The sequence below is a fragment of the Carassius carassius genome, chromosome 46 (assembly GCF_963082965.1).
Source record: "Carassius carassius chromosome 46, fCarCar2.1, whole genome shotgun sequence".
Lineage (NCBI taxonomy): Eukaryota > Metazoa > Chordata > Actinopteri > Cypriniformes > Cyprinidae > Carassius > Carassius carassius.
Window position 1 is genome coordinate 14,016,942 of NC_081800.1, and position 18,538 is coordinate 14,035,479.

The 18,538-nt window shown below is 39.4% G+C and overlaps 1 protein-coding gene across 4 annotated transcripts in view; it reads right to left on the bottom strand.

The window, feature by feature from the left end:
* The window catches only part of vps13d (vacuolar protein sorting 13 homolog D), a 55,484-nt gene that overhangs the window by 19,971 nt on the left and 16,975 nt on the right, over positions 1 to 18,538 (bottom strand). Inside the window, exons 32-54 of one of the 4 annotated variants that reach the window (XM_059540510.1) lie at positions 17,571 to 17,704; positions 17,303 to 17,458; positions 17,024 to 17,225; positions 16,663 to 16,737; positions 16,359 to 16,556; positions 16,180 to 16,269; positions 13,835 to 13,975; positions 13,585 to 13,710; positions 11,980 to 12,054; positions 11,432 to 11,537; positions 11,192 to 11,344; positions 5,827 to 5,962; positions 5,618 to 5,665; positions 5,394 to 5,544; positions 5,098 to 5,314; positions 4,768 to 5,015; positions 4,459 to 4,650; positions 4,108 to 4,234; positions 3,779 to 3,921; positions 3,526 to 3,656; positions 3,248 to 3,423; positions 3,007 to 3,130; positions 756 to 991 (exon numbers count right to left, since the gene is read on the bottom strand). In XM_059540510.1, the coding sequence (XP_059396493.1) occupies positions 756 to 991; positions 3,007 to 3,130; positions 3,248 to 3,423; positions 3,526 to 3,656; positions 3,779 to 3,921; positions 4,108 to 4,234; positions 4,459 to 4,650; positions 4,768 to 5,015; positions 5,098 to 5,314; positions 5,394 to 5,544; positions 5,618 to 5,665; positions 5,827 to 5,962; positions 11,192 to 11,344; positions 11,432 to 11,537; positions 11,980 to 12,054; positions 13,585 to 13,710; positions 13,835 to 13,975; positions 16,180 to 16,269; positions 16,359 to 16,556; positions 16,663 to 16,737; positions 17,024 to 17,225; positions 17,303 to 17,458; positions 17,571 to 17,704 (3,385 nt within the window). The remainder of the gene's footprint in view (positions 1 to 755; positions 992 to 3,006; positions 3,131 to 3,247; positions 3,424 to 3,525; positions 3,657 to 3,778; positions 3,922 to 4,107; positions 4,235 to 4,458; positions 4,651 to 4,767; positions 5,016 to 5,097; positions 5,315 to 5,393; positions 5,545 to 5,617; positions 5,666 to 5,826; positions 5,963 to 11,191; positions 11,345 to 11,431; positions 11,538 to 11,979; positions 12,055 to 13,584; positions 13,711 to 13,834; positions 13,976 to 16,179; positions 16,270 to 16,358; positions 16,557 to 16,662; positions 16,738 to 17,023; positions 17,226 to 17,302; positions 17,459 to 17,570; positions 17,705 to 18,538) is intronic. The other 3 variants (XM_059540509.1, XM_059540507.1, XM_059540508.1) reach the window with 3 other exon arrangements.

The window sequence follows — 18,538 nt, forward strand, 5'->3', positions numbered from 1 at the left end:
CAGTGCATTCAGGCTAACATTTTTTACTTAACATGTGTTCCCTGGGAATCAAATCCACGACCTTGCGCTGCTAACGCAGTGCTCTACCACTTGAGCCACAGGATCACATTTTTATGCGTATATAACCCTCACTGTCCCTCTGATGAAGAACATCCATTACGCTTCCACGTACTGTTCTGTTCTACACTCGAAAAATGTATAGCAATTAGCTGAGTATAAGGCTACAAATAACTTATTTCAAAATTATAATCACCAAAATTCACATTAGATCACAATCAGAGGTTAATACAAACACTCAATGGTGGTTTGAAAAAAAGATATGAGTAAAAGCATAGTGTTCATTTTATAAATAGTCTTATGTAGCTTGATGTTAATATAGCTCTAATGCACCTGTTACCCTACTGTGATTAAATTTCAAGATGTATTCTATCAAAAGATTTTACGTGAGGTTATAAGAAAATGCAATGTGGACTATAAGGAGTGGATACAGATTTTCAATTTCATACAGTGTTTTACGACCTAATGTCATGTTTATGTTCATCTACACTGCAAAAGGGCCCCTTTTAGCTGTTGTGATGCATTTAATTTAAGGTTCAACAGGTTTGTTGAAGGGTGGGTACAATGTGTGGATGTGATCAGGATGGTGCCACCTCCACCTTATTTTGAGCAAGGAAAAACCCTGTTCTTGAAATTGGTCAAATTGCCAATTTCAAAGATGATTGAGCTAATTGGAAGTTCAGAGGTTGAGAACTCACTCTGAGAATGTGAAGGATGCAGCAATGTAGATGAAGTTCTCATAGTAGAGCTTGTTATATTCTCTGAAGAAGTTCATGTCAGCAGTAACCTCGGAGGATCCAGCTCCCTTCACAGTGAGGGTGATGTAGGGTTGAAGAATGGGTTCATCGCAGGCATAGTCGAGAACCGCCCCAGCTTTTACTTCTGTGCGTAGCCTGATATCAGCTACTCCATGTTGCCAGAACTGGATAGGCACCTGAAGTAAAGAGGACATGTGTTACAGAGAAGTCTGTAGAGAAAATGTACAAATGCTACAATAAGCTGGTGGCATGACCATTGCAGAACCATTTACACTGCAATGCCAAGAAACCAGAAGTAGAAATTCTGATTAAATAAAATGTGATGGAAATCACTTCCATGTCACTTGCCATTTGGAATTCACAACAAATCGCAGTTAGCTGACTGCCGTAGAGCCAAACAACGTTTTTTTTTTACAGTGCTGCGCATTAAAACCAATAACACACAATTGTGTTGAGCTTATGAATGCAGCTGCCAATCAGAAGCTTTCAGATGAGTCATCGCTGAAACGCCACTATTTTGTTCAGTATGCATACTCACTGGCTGAATTCTGCTCTCTGGCAAATTTTCTCATCAGAAACAACAAAGTGCAGAAGTGTGTACGAATGTAAGATATTCATTTCATAGTGTAATTAACTCCTTCAGTGATTTTAATTAGATTTTATGAGACTACATGAACACTGGCTAGACTGAAGTCAGTGATAATGTGATAATTGACATAATACATATGTGCACTATTTGTAAGCAGCCTATCTGCACTTGCTTTGGCAATACAACTGTATAGTTTTTGTTATGCCAATAAAGCACATTAAATTAAAATTGAATTGAAATTGATAACGCTCTTTGATAATATAAATGTTCCTTGCTCTTTTTCTGTACCACAAAGTGTTATAATTAGTAACTTACAATGTTATTATTAAATTCATATTAAATAAATATTAAATTCAGTTGTATTAAAAATATTTTATGGCATGACTCCAATATCTGGTACTTAAGTAAAAAGACAAGTTTTTATGCATAGTTAATAGATTACACTATTATGCTACTTTGCCCATCACCCATTATAGATCAACTAACATAATCTATAAAAGTGCAAAATGCATTTACTTACTGTACACACTTGAGAATCCAGATATTTCACAATATAGTTTACACGTTTGGGATATTTCAAATAAAAAGGAAAAAACAAATAAAACACAAGCCTATGTTAGTTATACAGTGCTATTGGGGCTGCAGTGTGTCAAATTACAAGCATAACGAGAGCATAACGCCCCCCCCACCCATGCCCTCACAAAAATAATGAGTGGATGATTCCCCTGACACTACAATACAAAATAATTTGTCAGCTAAATGAAACATGATGAAACATTCATTTGAGTTTAAATTGCTATAGCTAACTTCTAGAGATTGCAATGATATATGACGAGGTGAAAATGACTGAATGAATACTGAAAGTTGGTTAAAATGAATTTTTAAAAGTGTGCCCCCTAAAATCTATTTTTGATGTAAGGGCAACACTGAGACAGAGAAACCACCAGACGCAGAGCTGTCAAGTGTGAATTCAATGCTTGACGGATGAATTGATTGCTTAAGTCATGCTAGAGGGAGCTATTTTGTGTGACAAAAGCTTTATATCCACCTTTTTTAATGGCTGGAATGGTGACTCACTCAGTAAATTTAAAACTACCAACAAGTCATATGACAAGAAAACTGGCTTAGGGGTCGGAAGGAGGAGACAGAAAATGTGCACACTTGCACATACCAAATTAAACCCCAAATAACAGGCTAATATTAATTACAGGTAGACTTTTAAGTAGAATGTGACTCCGGTGACTCCTCTAATCTTTTATGTTATAGTGTCCAGAAATGAACACTGAAAGGAAATAATATTTTCTTGATAATAATTATTTTAAGATGTCAGAGGCACAAACAGAACCCAAGTCTCGCTTGAGCAAAACTGACATTTCTGAAATGCAAGAGCTGCACTTCAATTTCTTATATGATTTAGGTTTGAGATTGTGGTTTGCACTGCATTCTTATTCATGTGTTCTGACAAATTGAGCTAAGATGCTCTTGGGTGACCTGGGTTCAAGTCCTGGCCAGGTCATCTTAGTGATACTCTTTAGTCTCAAATCTCCTGAACCGTTCTACAGCCCTACAATACTTGATCATGTGTACCCTTTAAGGACTTACTTCAGAGATGTTTTCTACACGGAAAGGTGGGGGCAGCTGGTCAGTGTCACTGAATGAGATTTGATATGTTGCCCCTTTCAAAGCAATCTCAGCTCGGAGGAAGAAGCAGTTTCCCAAAGTGTCCCTATAGAACACATAATGAGAGGAAAGATGTCTATGAAATTGAGAACTCCTCTCTTAGTCATTTTCTGTTCTGCTAAGCCATCACTACAGATTGAATATATTTGATGGCATTGGGTACCTCATGTTGATGTGGAAGGATTTAGGCTTGTTGACCTCAAAACCTCCAGACCAGGTGCAGTTGGGAACATCCATGAGACGGACACAGAGAAGCTGGTCATAGTCATTTCTGGGCCAGTGGAATACAACACTAGAGCCCGGCAGGGTGGAGATATATCCCTCTTGATTTGCAATACCCTACAAGCAAACAACAGGATGTCATAACAAACAAAACATTACTGGCTGTTATGTTGTGTCTCTTAAGATTTATTAAAGAGGACTTAAAACATGCATTCCCACCTTTCCTCTGACAAATTCCCGCTGAGAGAAGGCCAACTTGTGGGATGATCGATTGTCAAGCAGGTATCGTGGAGCAAAGGTCACAATGTGTGTGTCACGATAACGCCCCTTCCCTTTTCTTACATTTATTCCTATAATGAAACATTACATTACATTATTAAATCAACTTGGCACAGTGGTGTACCAGCTGACTTTGCAGATACTACAATGCAAAATATGCTTTTCTTTAAACAGGATAGTCATTCCTTATTACCTATATTGTAGATGAGTCCAGGTCTGTTACCATGCTGGATGACTTTAACTGCTCTCACTCCACTCCCCCCATCCAGAGAGAAACCCTGGCACCATCCTGGAACACCATCTGGGTGGATCCCTTTACCGATCCGCATGGTGCACCTGTTCAAAGAAGACAAGGCTTTAGACAGCTTTAAAGAATAAAGGGTAATTATGTAGTTAAATTACATTTCTGCTAGGGAATTTATTCAGGCTAATTAAATAAGATATACAAATGCATTTGATGGGTGGGGATGGTGGGAATACACAATGAGAATTCTTTGGATTTTCCCCTTCTCTTGCACTCACATATTGGGTTGCTCTTTGTCGGTGTAGCAAAAGAGCAATGGGCTCAAACTCCTGGCTAACTCATGCTCCTCAAACTGCCCAGCGGCATCTGTTTTCCCATTGTCCTGGCGGAAGATCAGAGGCAGCCCTGCAGACACAATAATCAATGAAAACATTACAGATGTTGTGCAAAACAGTTGTGTTCAATTAAAGGGATAGTTCACCTTCAGCTGCTGGTCCCACTGACTTGCATAGTGTTTTTTTTTCCATTCTATGGAAGTCAGTGGGGACCAACAACTAAAGGTGAACTATCCCTTAAAGGTTTTAAATTCATAAAATCAACCTATAGTCAATACAGATATGAAAGCATACCAGTCTTGTTGACAAGCCAATAGGAAGCAGAGATGAGGATTTTTAATGCTCCATGGGCTCTGAGAATGATCCGTATGGTCAGACAGAGCAGCCGTTTGTTGGCATCATATAACCGCATGCGCACCACATAGTTTTGTGTACCGGGAGGAATGAGAAGCTCCTTACATACAATAAAGTTCTCCAGGAGCACACCTGAGAACAAACAGCAAACTCATGAAACTTCATTTCAACCGAAATGTGGATTCATAAAGCAAATAGGGTCATCATTTATGCTGAATATGTGATAAATTATCATGTACTCCAATTTACCTAATTCTATATTTTGTGACGTGTCTGCTGCATGCAGCACTGCCTCTTTGCCTGGTTTCATGGTTCCCTTGACTGAGGTTCCTTTGATGTAGTAGTTAAGATCACAGGGAAGAAGGTTGGCCAGCACTAGGGTGGGCAGCAGATAGATGGTGTGACCTGGTTGGCGGTAAATCTGTTTTGTACCTCCTGCCACAGTTTTAGCAGGCTGCTGATCGGGGTAGTTCTCTTTCTTAATGACAACACAAAACCTATAAAAGCCCAAAAGTGTTTACAACTTCAGGTTCATTTATCTTTGATATATTTATTTTTCTCCAATCAACCTGTTTTTACCTGAAGTTGCGCTTGAGTTGTTCATCAAAGTCTGCTGACTGGCACTCTCTCTTACTGCTGCTGACCTCACCAGGACGCTCCACAGTGGTCCAATGGATGGGCATTTTGCAGAAGAACAACCCCAAGCCTTTAGGTCTCGCCTGAAGCCTCCAAGAGGTCAGATGGAGAGGGATGGCCAAAGCCTCTCCAGGCAGGATGGGTGGCAGGACAACAGGTTCTATAGAAGTTAAACAATTAAAATGAGATTCATAGCTAATAAACACAGGTAAACCATAGACAACAAGGTGTGTGCTTACTGTCTGGAGCCGAAGGGCTGTCTAGTCGCACTTCCATGGGAACCTCAAGGCGATTCTTCACTGTGAGTGCTGACTGCACCGTAATGACCTTACGTGCACTGCCCTCCATAGTGATAGAGAAAACCACTCGAACAGGCGGCAAAGCTGAGAACTGAACAGAGATTATAGACTGTGTACACACTCTAGAATTATTTAGAGTAATTTCATGAGACAACAACACTTACATAAACATGAGGGTGTATGATGTTGGTTCTGCTAATTGGGCTGCCAACCTAGAGAAGCCATATCATTACATTTTTATGAAGCATTTTTGTTTTTCATGAACTTCTAAAAGATTTTGTATTTCAAAATGATGAAATACCAGAGCAGAAAAAAAAAACATTAATTTCTAAGATCAATTTTCCACATAATGACCCATTAACGAACCACTCACAGTGCTTGAGGGGTTGTTTCGATCAGGAGCAGCATAGCGGAAGAACACTCCAACCTTGTCCACTGACACTGGCTTCACCTGCTCCCAGCCTACAACACGCACCAACAGCTGGTGGAGTTTCAGCTCATGTGTGTGTCTGTGGTCAGAGCACATTATCAGCAAAGAGGAGAACTGAACAATTAATGAGGTGTTAAAGGACAAACAGTACAGCAAATAAATCAAAATGAAAACTAAAAAAAAAATAATAATAATTTTATATATATATATATATGTGTGTGTGTGTGTGTGTGTGTGTGTGTGTGTGTGTGTGTGTGTGTGTGTGTGTGTGTGTGTATATATATATATATATATATATATATATATATATATATATATATAAATATATGTATATAGATTCTTTGTATTTTGATGAAGAAAAACAAGTAAAAACATTTTAAATATTTCTGGTCATGTTGTAAACAATTCAACAGTGCATGGTACTATATTGCTTAAGAAACCTTCCTTTTAAGTTTGTCTCCATTGTGGTAGCAGTTTTGTTGTTGTTGCTAAAATTTGAAACATTTTGAATTTTGAAAAAGTTGAATATCTAAAATTACTAAGTGAAATTTAACTAATTGAAATAATAAATAATAAATCAAAACTATTTTTGTAAACCATTAAAATAATAATAATATTAATAAAAATATCAAAAAGCACATACAATTATTAAAAATGTAACTATTAAAATGAAAACTGAACTATAAAAATAAAAGCTACTTTTAAAACATGAATAAACAGTATATATACATATATATACACACATATATATATATATATATATATATATATATATATACACACATACACACACACACACACACACACACACACATTAATAAAGAGCCTATATAATAGCAAATAAGTAATACTATCTGGTAGCAAACAGCCAATTTTCACAACCCAATAAACTATGTCAAAAGAAATTCAGCTTCAAAATTTTCCTTAATATCTTGCCTGCTAAATTACATGCTAACATGGTAAATAAAAATGACAGTACACAAAATCTGGGGCAACATTGGATGATTGCCTTGCTCAAGGGTAAAATGTTGATGGAGCAGGACCGCAATCTCTTCTCCGTCAACCCTGCCTGGGATCAAGAAGTCATAACCTCTAGGATATGAACTAGGGATGGGCGTTTTCCGCAAATATCACATTCAAATATTTGAGCTCACAAAAAACGAATATTTGAATATTCGTTTATTTAAATTAAGTTTAATGAGACAGACGTTATTTTTCAGCAACATTTATTGTTTCCGTCATTTTGAACAAGCTTACACACAATAAGCTTGAACATTACACATCGTGTTTTATAGCTGAAAACCTTTAACAATGCGTGCAAACAAACAAAAGTACAGATTTAAAAAAATTAAATTAAAAATAAAGTGAACAAAAGAAAAAACGTAAAGCAGTCTGCAGCAATAAGCTATTGTAGAACGTAGCCTACACTTAACTTTGAAACTTTTAAACTGTCAGCAAAGTTTAAACTTTAACTTTTACTTTAAACTGTTTTTTTCTATTGTTTTACATGTTCTTGTTAAGAAATACGGGCATGTAAACATGATCGGGGGAAAGTCGGCTCCTTAGTCTGTTAACAATAAGGCCGGGTGCGGAGAAAACGTTAGGTTACTAACGTAACCCCGGTTCTCTGATAACATGAAGTGAGGTATCTCACTATGGGACCGCCTCAGGCATGGCCGATTGCGGAAGCACAAATAACACCACGTCTGCCAAACATGGCAGACCAACGTTGCAGCGATCAGGGAGTCCTGCTCCCTGTATAAAAACCGCAGCTACCTGCCATTTCGTCATTCTCGCATATCTCTTCTCCGTGCAGAACAGGCAAGGAGGGCAATGTTTGTGAGATACCTCACTTCATGTTATCAGAGAACCGGGGTTACGTTAGTAACCTAACGTTCTCTTTCTAACATTCGTTCGGTATCTCACTATGGGATATAGACAACTCCTGTATTGCCGATATGCTGACGAAGCAGACTAAGAAAGGCTGAGTAATTATCTGAATCATAGCTCCCGACGGAGGTAAAAACAGAATAATATGAGGAATTCGCCCTTTAATAAAATTGCATTATACAACCTAACTACTCGCTTCTAGAACTGGATGGGCCAGAGAGGGCTCTGTCACATCCAGTCTATAAAAACGAGCAAATGTGTGCGGAGACCAGCTGGCTGCCGCGCAAATATCCTGAATAGAGATGCCTCTAAACAGAGCCCAGGAACTAGCCATACCTCTAGTAGAGTGTGCTCGTAGTCCTATTGGGGGCTCCAAATTCGAATTATTGTAACATAATACAATAGCCTCCACCACCCAATGGGAAAGGCGTTGACGGGAGATAGGTCTTCCTAGTGTGCAACCTCTCCTCCTCTGGGGATGCAAAGGGTGGTGGATGAAAGGTAGCAGGTTCACTGATTGAACTGCCCCAGCGTGATCAAACACTTTGGGTACGAACGCAGGGTTAGTTCTAAAAGTGACTTTTTGAACACCCGGAGCGAACATCATACATGAGGAGTGAACTGATAAAGCATGTAGTTCACTCACCCTTTTTGCTGTAGTGAGAGCGAGCAACAGAGCAGTCTTTAGAGCTAGTAGCTTCAAGGCAATTTTATCAATGGGTTCAAAAGGGGCTTTTGAGAGCACGTTTAGAACCACGGACAGGTCCAAGGGCGGGACCACAGGCTTCGATACTGGGTGTAACCGACGTGCACCTCTCATAAATCGACAGACGAGAGGGTGCTGGCCAATAGTACCCGAGTTAATACCCACGTGACATGCCGAGATAGCCGACAGATAAAACCTTAACCGTAGAAAAGGCTCTGCCCTTATCTAGAACAATGTTCCTTTCTGCACACCAACCCTCAAACACCCTCCATTTGAGATTATATAAAGAGCGCGTTGAGGCAGCCCTCGCGTTCTGAATTGTCTCAATCACTTTTGGAGGTAACCCAGCTGCATCCAGATTTAGCCTCTCACGGGCCAGGCCCAGAGAGCTAGTTCCTGAGGGGAAGGGTGAAATGTTTCCCCCCGTGCTTGTGAGAGGAGATCCCTGCGCGCTGGTAACGGCCATGGCTGGTCGTAGAGCAGTTGCGCAATCCCCGCCACCCAAAGTCTCCCCGGCCAGTATGGCGCAATCAGAATCATTACATGTTTTCGTTCCCGAACCCTTCTTAGTGTCAGCTCGATCAGGCTCAATGGAGGGAAAGCGTAAAGTAATACGTCTGGCCACTCGTGGGCTAGAGCATCCACACCCAACGGTGCATTGTTGCCCACCAGAGAGAAGAACAGGGGACATTGCGCGTCTTCGCGCGATGCGAAGAGATCTATGGCGGCCTGGCCGAATCTCTGCCATACCATGATCATAACTTGGGGGTGGAGTCTCCACTTAAGTCTGCTGAGGACAGCTTCCGAAATCTTCACGGGGAACAGATTCAGATTATTTTATTTAATGCCATGTCAGCACTCAAAGCTATTTTAATGGCAAAAATACAATTACAAAAATACAAATATCATATAAATACAATAAAAAACCAAACAAATAAACACAGCAAGTCATATTATATAAGATTTTTTAAATTAACACATGATAAAAAATCCAAAACCTTTTCAGGCATAAATCTCATTAAATATGTCCTTAAGTGAAGTAACTTCATAAAAGAGCATTCTGCACGGGGAAGAGAAGGAGAATGACGAAATGGCAGGTAGCTGCGGTTTATATACAGGGAGCTGGACTCCCTGATCGCTGCAGCGATTGGTCTGCCATGTTTGGCAGACGTGGTGTTATTGGTGCTTCCGCGATCAGCCACGCCTGAGGCGGTCCCATAGTGAGATACCGAACGAATGTTAGAAAGAGAACGCGCTATGTCGGAACAGACGTTGTCGGGACTCACAAATAACGGTGTGCTAAGCGAATAAGTTTTGTGTTAAGCGCTTCGTGTTTTCGTTTCACCACTGAATGGGATCCTCATCTGGTGGAATACATGGCTCCAGCAAGAACTGTGCCCACTCGTCTCGACTGGACTCTCTGTAATCATCGCTGAAGAACTGGCTCAGCCTTTTCCGACGAGTGGGCATTGCATCCTCTTCATCGTTAGTGGCGGCGGCTGCATCTGCACCACTCGAATCAAGAAAAATGTTCTGATAATGTTCAAAAAAGTTATTTTTTTCTTACTTCTCTCATGTTTTCATCGAGAAACCTGAGATGTTTGTACCGAGGGTCTAGGGCAGACGCGAGAAGAGGAGTTTTCACTGCATTCTCCAAGTTAACAGTGTTTATTTGTTGCTTGAGAGATGCCGCAACAATGTTCTTGAATTCGGTCACTTTCTGTGATTCTCCACTGCATATCTGAAGTACTGTAGAAGACCGCAGTTCTTAGGGGCCGTTCACATATCGTGTCTTTTGCGCGCACGTTATTTCCAATGTAGGCGCGCGGTATGTGCGCTCATAATGGAAGCGACGCGGTCGCGATGCGAACGCAGTGCGACGCGCCCATTTTTTCCAGGCGCGTCCGCACCGCATCAAGTTAAAAACATCTCAACTTTTCAGAATGCCGCAAGTGCACAGCAGGTCATCTGACAAGAACTATTAATATTCAGCTTCATCCTTTCCCGTAACAACGTTGAAAGCTCAGCCAAGATGAAGGAACAGCTGATCATAGCTGTATATGGATTGCCATTTTGAAATAAATTTAGTAGCAGAGCTATTGAAAGCGATTTTATTTATCCTTTGCTGAAATTTCCGCGTCTTCATGGAGAGAGCGCGTCATTGTTGCTTAGCAACGGCAGACGCCTCAGGAGCGCTTCTGCCCAAGCGCTTTGGAAAGAAGGAGAAAGCGGCACACCTAGCGTTTTCCACGCGTTTTTAGGCGCGATATGTGAACGACCCCTTATTCATTCATTAATTATTTTTTGCTTGCATACATCTTCAAATATGCCGTGGAGAATCACAGAAAGTGACCAAATTAGGTTTTATTTTGAACTTTTTTTTTTTTTTTTTTTTTTTGCGAAATTCGAATATCATTTTTATTTATTGAATAATTAGAGCAGAACGAATATTCGAATGTTCGACTGTCCGTGCACACCCCTACAATGAACAATTCCAGAGTTGGAGAACCGCTGTAGTTACAATCATAACTCTGCCCCTGAACATGGCACTAAAGCCATGGTTTTCTCCAGAAAGTTTATTATGAAACTATTGTCTGTAAGTTATATCGTATTAAGAAATTGTTATGACATGACAATGCAAGGATAGACAATGCTGTCAAACATTAGCACATCCAAAGCCAATTGTATTTACAAAAGAGACCCTTCTGCTACCTGTGTCTCAGTTTCTCACGGGCCTCAAACTCAAATGGGATCTCCTCCCCTGGCAGCACCTCTCTCCACTGGCTGATGTTGTGCGTATCATCGGTCCCAGGCCCATGCACATCAGAAATAGAGCCAGCACTACTGCTGTGAGACAGTGCCACTCTGTGGACACAGCAGAACACTCATGCATTTTCACAAACTATTAAATACAGTTAAATATTTTAGGAATTATATATATGCTCTTCTGACCTGGTTGGTGTGGTGGTGAGAGTAGCAAACCACATTGTGCAGCCAGTATGGTTGCGTAAGGCATAGGGCACAAATGGCTGCCTCCTCTTGGAAAGCTTCATATCCGCTGAAACATGGCATGAATATAAAATCAGCCACAGGCTTCTATTAAGATTGTGGACAATGCCAACTATCAGGTATTATGCAAAAAATACTGACTTTGAAAATGTTTTGTCTGGAAATGAACATGAAATGAAATGTGCCTCCATTAAGTAGCCCCAAATCGGTTTTAGATGAATGGAGATTGCACAAAAAGTAAAGGCTATCAATGGCATCGGTGACAATTTCACAACACATTCATTAACTTTGTAATTTTAAAGCATTTTTTCGACATAAACCACTAATTAACACAAAACAGGTTTAATATATATGGTTGTGGGTTAAGGGACAGGGGTAAATGAGGGGTTAGGGTTAGAACAAAAGCACAGAACCCAGAGAAAGAGGCTGTCCTATGCTCAAACACAATCTTCTGACTTCTCTAAATTTGGCTGCGCATCTATGAATTGTACCTCGGGCAAGAATCTGCTGCTCGAGGCAAGTCAAGCTGGTAGAGCTTCTAGTTCTAAGGTAGACAAGAGGAAGACCTGACAGCAGAGAGAAAGGGTTAGGGAAAAGAGAATAGAGAGAGACATGCTAGGAGGCTGTAGGAAGAGGAGGTGAGACGCATACGGTCAAAGACAATCAGAATGAGACGCACACATCATGATAGTATATGCTGTGAACATATCTAAAAGCACTTTGAAAACAGCTCATTGTTAGTCCTTAATTCAACATGATTTTAAGATTTATTTGTATATTTGTTGTTAATGGACATTTTCTAGATTTCAAAAGTAACTACACCCGATTTAAACTGTGAATTATTTGACGGATGTACCGTTTCAGACAATTAACATTTACTTAAAAGATTAACATTAAAATGTGTGATTTAAGTGTTTTGATGTTTAAATACTATCCTGCCATCTTAGTGTTGTTCTAACCTATCTTAAAATGCAGAAACAACTAAGTAAATGTTTTTAGGTTGATTTCTCAGATACAGAGTGTGCCTGGGACCTCTGTTTGATAATCAGTTTTTGCAGTTACACTACTGTTCAAAAGTACTGAAAAGTTCAGTATTTTTCTTTATAGAAATTAATACTTTTATTTGGTGAGGATGCATTAAATTGATTAAAAGTGAGAGTAAGGACATTATGTTACAAAAGGTTCAAATACTATTTGAACAATTGAACTTTTTCTGTTTATAAAAATTGATGTTTTATTATTTAATTGTTATGCAGACGACACTCAAATATATGTGCCTATCAAGCATAATGACGGACTGTGTGCTTTAATTGCCTTTTTGTCGAACATTAAGGCTTGGATGTCTAAAAACATTTTAGACTTAAATTAGAGTAAGACAATTGTGTCTGGACCATTAGCTATCTCTGGCAAACTTAAATCATGTGTTGGGCAGCTTAGCTGCTTATGTAAAACCATCTTTTAAAAACTTAGGTATTGTTTTTGACTCTACTCTGTTATTTGAGAAGCAGGTAACTGCAGCAGTTGAGACTACTGGCCAAAGTCAAAAGCTTTTTAACTTCTGCTGAGTTTGAGGGAGTAATACATGCATTTATATCTTCTCGTCTAGACTACTGCAATTCAATCTATATAGGTATTGGTCAATCCTATATGAACCGCTTGCAATTAGTCCAAAATGCCACTGCTAGATTTCTTACTGATACACATAAATTTGAGCACATCACCCCAGTCTTACTCTCTCTGCATTGGTTGCCGGTATGTTTTAGAATAGAGTTCCAAATTATGGAACAGCCTACCTTTATCTATTAGGATAATTCCTACAGAATCTCTGTTTAAAGTAAAACTTAAAACCTACCTTTTAGAAGAGCCATATAATATATGAGTTGTCCTGAGTTTTTCCTCTGCATGTTTTATCATTATGATTTTACAAAATTTGTACAGCACAATGGTCAACGAATGTTCAGATTTAAAAATTATATGGTATATTATCTAATCTAATTTCATGTAAAACACAGTGTAACACAATTTGTTGCAATGCAGTTAATATTTTTTTAAGAGCTGAAAGAAAGGTTAAGGTTAAGTAAAAAGCTGCTACTCACTCTGGCCAAAGGAGGGGGGGTCCACTGATGATCCCATCCAAGACATAGCAGCAGAGGACTGTGGCGACTGCTCGTCTTCCTTGCAGTAATCTGCTAACCATGAAGTCTTGGTGGTGCTGTACTGCTCTGTGTGTCAAAACGACAGGCCCACAGCAGAGTGTCAGAATTAACATGCCACTCATAAATATGGAAGCAAACCGTTAGAGAAATGCATGGAGGTCTATGAGTGTGTTTGACCCAGACTATGTACCCAGTAAGACAGAGGTGATGTTGACATCCAGCCTCTGCTTGGCTCCAACCCCGATCTTCAGGCGAGGAGGATGGAGCCGGCCTGCCGCCTGTCGCTGCCAATCCAGGAAACATGGCCAAGGCTCGATGAATGGCTCCCAGCCTAATGACCGGCAGAAACAAATGTGTGTGCTTATGAATGTACACAGAAATACATGGTGAACAGTTTACACTCAGTTCACAACTTCAATACTTGATCACGATTATATAGTATGACCTACATTAGCAAGGTTACTGGTATTATCATCGGTTTTGTTAAAATGTGCTGGAAATGTTGTGTTTTGTATTTAAATTCAATCAACAATATATAAAATTACTTTTTGTTTGCATAAACACTAAAACAATAACATTACCAATGATGCCTGGATTTTAAACGACAACATGACTCAAAACTGTTTATCTAATAGCATGTACGAAATGTTTAAATAAAGCTTTGAAACAGTTTCATAAAATGGTAAACCACACATTTCAGCCTTTTAATAAAGAAAGGGGTTAAGTCAAAATGATAAATGATTAATAAATGATAATATGCATTTTATCTGCTCCATAAATAATTTTAGATACCTTATAGGGCTGGATAATATAACGAACGATATGATCATGCGCATCTCGTCAGTAAAGCGGGTTCTGTGATTAGCGCTTAATTTCCATCACCTACTTTCAAATGGAGCGGCAGTTAATACACAGAGCCGTAATTAACTATATAGAGTTCATTATTGAAGCTATAGCGTAGCTTGTCAGTGAACTACAGCTCTGTGTATTAACTGCAGCTCCATTTGAAAGCAGGTAATGGGAATTTATCGCTAATCACAGAACCAGCTTTAATGATGAGATGCGCATGATCATATTGTTTGATATATTGTCCAGCCCTAATACCTTATCCAAATTGTTTAAGTGTTTAGAATGAACATCAGCTTGTTTTCCATCAACCAGTGAAAGTTTACAGTAGGGCATGCAAATGTAAAAACTCCACACAGGCTGAATGTAAACTGAAAAACTCTGTAAATCCATTCTCTGACACTAGGTGGCACTAATGGAACAGCTGAATTAGAGCTGTTTCTGTAACCTCCATGGACAAAGCAGCACTGTGATTAAGAACACTATTAGTTATTACATGGAGTGAAGAAGAAAACAAAATTCCATTGAATCTTTTGTGAAGACAGTCAGAACCTTTAGAATCACATTTATATAATTAATTCATTTGTATACTCAATTTTATAATTCCCTGCGCATGTGCGACAGTTACTTAAAACTGTGCTTTATGCAGGACAGTATTTATTTATCCTGAGCTGTTTAAATCATGGTAATCGAATAAAGTTTTAATAATTACTAACACGTGGGGAATTTTAGCATGATTTATCGTCAAACCAGTAGGGCTGTGCAAAAAATCGAATGCGATTTTCATGCACATCTCATCAGTAAAGACGCTCCTGTAATTAGAAGTATATCTCCAGCACATGCGATCGGATCAGGGTTGCCAGGTTTTCACAACAAATCCTGCCCAGTTGCTTCTCAAAACTAGTCCAAAACTAGCCCAATCGCGCTTCCAGGAGGTTTCCCCGATAAAAATTGCTTCCTGGGGTTACAATATAAGTATTTTAGCAGGGTTGCCTTGGTAAAATTTGCATTTTAGGTGCTAAATATCACGTTATTTGTATTGGGGTCGCTTCGACCCGCGGACATGAAAAACAACCACAGACTTGGCAACACTGGTTGGCATTTACTACACCGAGACATAATTCACTGACAATCTACACAAATCGATGTTAAAATCGCAGGCGATACTTTGTCGATTTTGAAAACGATTTTGTGTTAGTTGTCGGTAGACTACGGCTCTGTGTAGTAACTGCCACTCCACCTGAACCAGTGTTGCCAATTCTGCGATTGTTTTTCATGTCCGCGGTTTGAAGCAACCCCAATACAAATAATGTGATATTTAGCCCCTAAAATGCTTATTTTACCAAGGCAACCCTTCCAAAAAATGTATATTTTAACCCCAGGAAGCAATTTTTATCGGGGAACCTCCTGGAAACGCGATTGGGCTAGTTTTGGACTAGTTTTAAGAAGCAACTGGGAAGGATTTGTTGTGAAAACCTGGCAACCCTGATCTGAACGCACGTGCTGGAGATATACTTCTAATCACAGGAGCATCTTTACTGATGAGATGCACATGAAAATCGCATTCGATTTTTTGCACAGCCCTAGAAACCAGTAATCGTTCCACCCCTAATTTGAACTGTAGAAATGATTGACTAACTTTTAAGAAGGTAATGAGATCCAGGGTGGCACATAATAATGAGAAATCACCTGAAAATTCTCTGTTGTAATAATCTCCAGACAGAGTGAAACTAGCCTTGCCTTCCTGCATAGACCCAATCCTCTGGAGAACATAAAGACCTGCGACAGAGGAGAAAAGCTGCTACAGAACTTCCGGTCTACAGTATATTATAGACATTTGGAGTATCACAGTATGCAGTCATCCTCACGAGAGAAGGTGAGCTCTGCCAGAGGGACGTCACAGTCTAGGCAGTCATCGATGAAGCAGATACACACACTCTCGGCCTTCACTTCCACTCCAGATAGAGGAGGAGCCGAGTGACTGCTGGAATCTGAGTCAGTTCGGCTTCGGCCGGACATGATCTCTGCGTTCTCCCATAGCCATGTGGCAGCTTGGTCCAACTGACCTGTAATTCAACACAAACACACATATATAGACAACGAATCACACTATTTACAATGTTTTTTTGTTTGTTGTTGTTGCAATTTTGGTAGACAATTGCACTAGTGTACCTTTACAGTGAATGAGTGCCCGTCTGCAGTCTTCTCTTCTGAACCCAAGATCCTGTAACCGTTTAAGCTGACCTTCTAAAATGAAATATTTTAAGAAACTTCAGCAAAGCTGTTTTTAAATAATTTCACATATTTAGTTAAAGGGATTATTCACCCAAAAAATAAATAAATCTTCACAGATAAAACCAGTGTTCATGGTTTGCACAATGTCACTTCTATACAGTGGATGTCAATATTTTCAGTAAATATCACTTCAATCTGTTTTCACAACAAGGTTATCATTTGACTCCTTTTTTTATTTCTGGGTGAACTATTTCTTTCAAGATTTTGAAATATAATTATTTTTAATCAGTGTACAAACCCAGTAAAGCCTCTGTCTTTTGTCTGAAGCTGTCCTTTGTTTTGGATGGGGTATCTGTCCTGGCAGTGGACGCTGTACTCTCAGCTTCAGTGGCAGAGTCTGAAGGGCCGGCAGATCCTGTGGTCGGAATGGACTTAGCTATTGCCAGGAAAAGCTGCACATCATTGTAGGAAAGACGGATATCTAGAGCTGGAAACTGGATCTGTGGGGAAAACTACATTTAAAATTGTGCACCTATGGTTCATCCTGACCTGTGGTTCAATTGAACTCAATACTGACCTCCAAGAGAGGTGGAAAGTCATCTATGTTGAAGGCATCGAGGAGTCCTGAACTGCTCTGGTATGTTGGGCTGCCACAGAGCTCCATTTGTACATTGACAGGATCAATGATAGACAAAGCTGTTTCCTGTTCGCTCCCCAGTCGACAGGAGAATACCTAAGCAGACCAAAGAAACAAAAGATTACAAAAAATTAAATCGCACCATCAAACCAATCAAAACAATGCTTTCTTTTGTGTCATGGATATTCACAGATGTTCAGGGCATTACCTCAATGCCTGCTAAGCTGCCAGAGAAAGGCCTGTCCAGAAGTCGAGGCTTGTAGGTGAGTACAGTAGTGCCTTTCAGAATGATAGCATTGGCATCCAAACATGAAGAATCTTCAACGACCACAAACTCTGTCCCTGAAAGAAAAAATTTGAGCGCATTTTCATATAAATTGCCATTACAGGATTATTTTAATAATGTAAAAAAAAATTTACAATATGACTGGTTTTAATATATTTCTAATTAAATAAAGGCAGCCTTGATGAGACTTCTTTCAAAAATGTTTTGAATGGTTGTGTGTGGTTGTGTGTATAGCCTCAAATTTTTCATTGCCATCAAAAGTATGAAAGCCATGCTCTAATGCAGTGAAATAAATATGTGATTTACGTTCGAGCCCTGCACGGGCCTCAAATTTAGGCCCTAGCCCGGCCCTGGCCCAAGATGCTCAGACCCTAGCCTGGCCCGTGTCCGACAGCTTATCAGAATTACAAGCCCGAGCCCGACTGATCCCGTCTTTTTTTCCCCTCCTCCCAAAACAGCTTATACTACTTTGGCAGCTATTTAAAATTGTTTAGTTTTGTATGTAATGGCAAAGTGATTATATTTTGTTTTGTTTTTTTATTCAGTTAATTTAGAAAAACGTTTGGAGCATTTTTTGATTGTTAAATATAAGTTTTTGTTTTTTAAAGTAACAACCAAGTCGCCAGCGGCAGACAGTGAGCCTGTGTTTGATCAATTTAGCCTTCTCAGATCATCTCGACTTGCCTAAAATAAAATCTATAGATATAAAACAGTTCCAGCATTTAACAATGTTTCAATGTTATACCTAGATAAATGATGCCCACTTTGCAGGATATGGAGGTGCCAGCATGATCATTTGCATTTTTGTTTTTTTTGTAAATACACCATCTCTGCATTCTTGCGACATAGATTCAGAAAACACTATTTATTAATAAATAATTCAATTATCA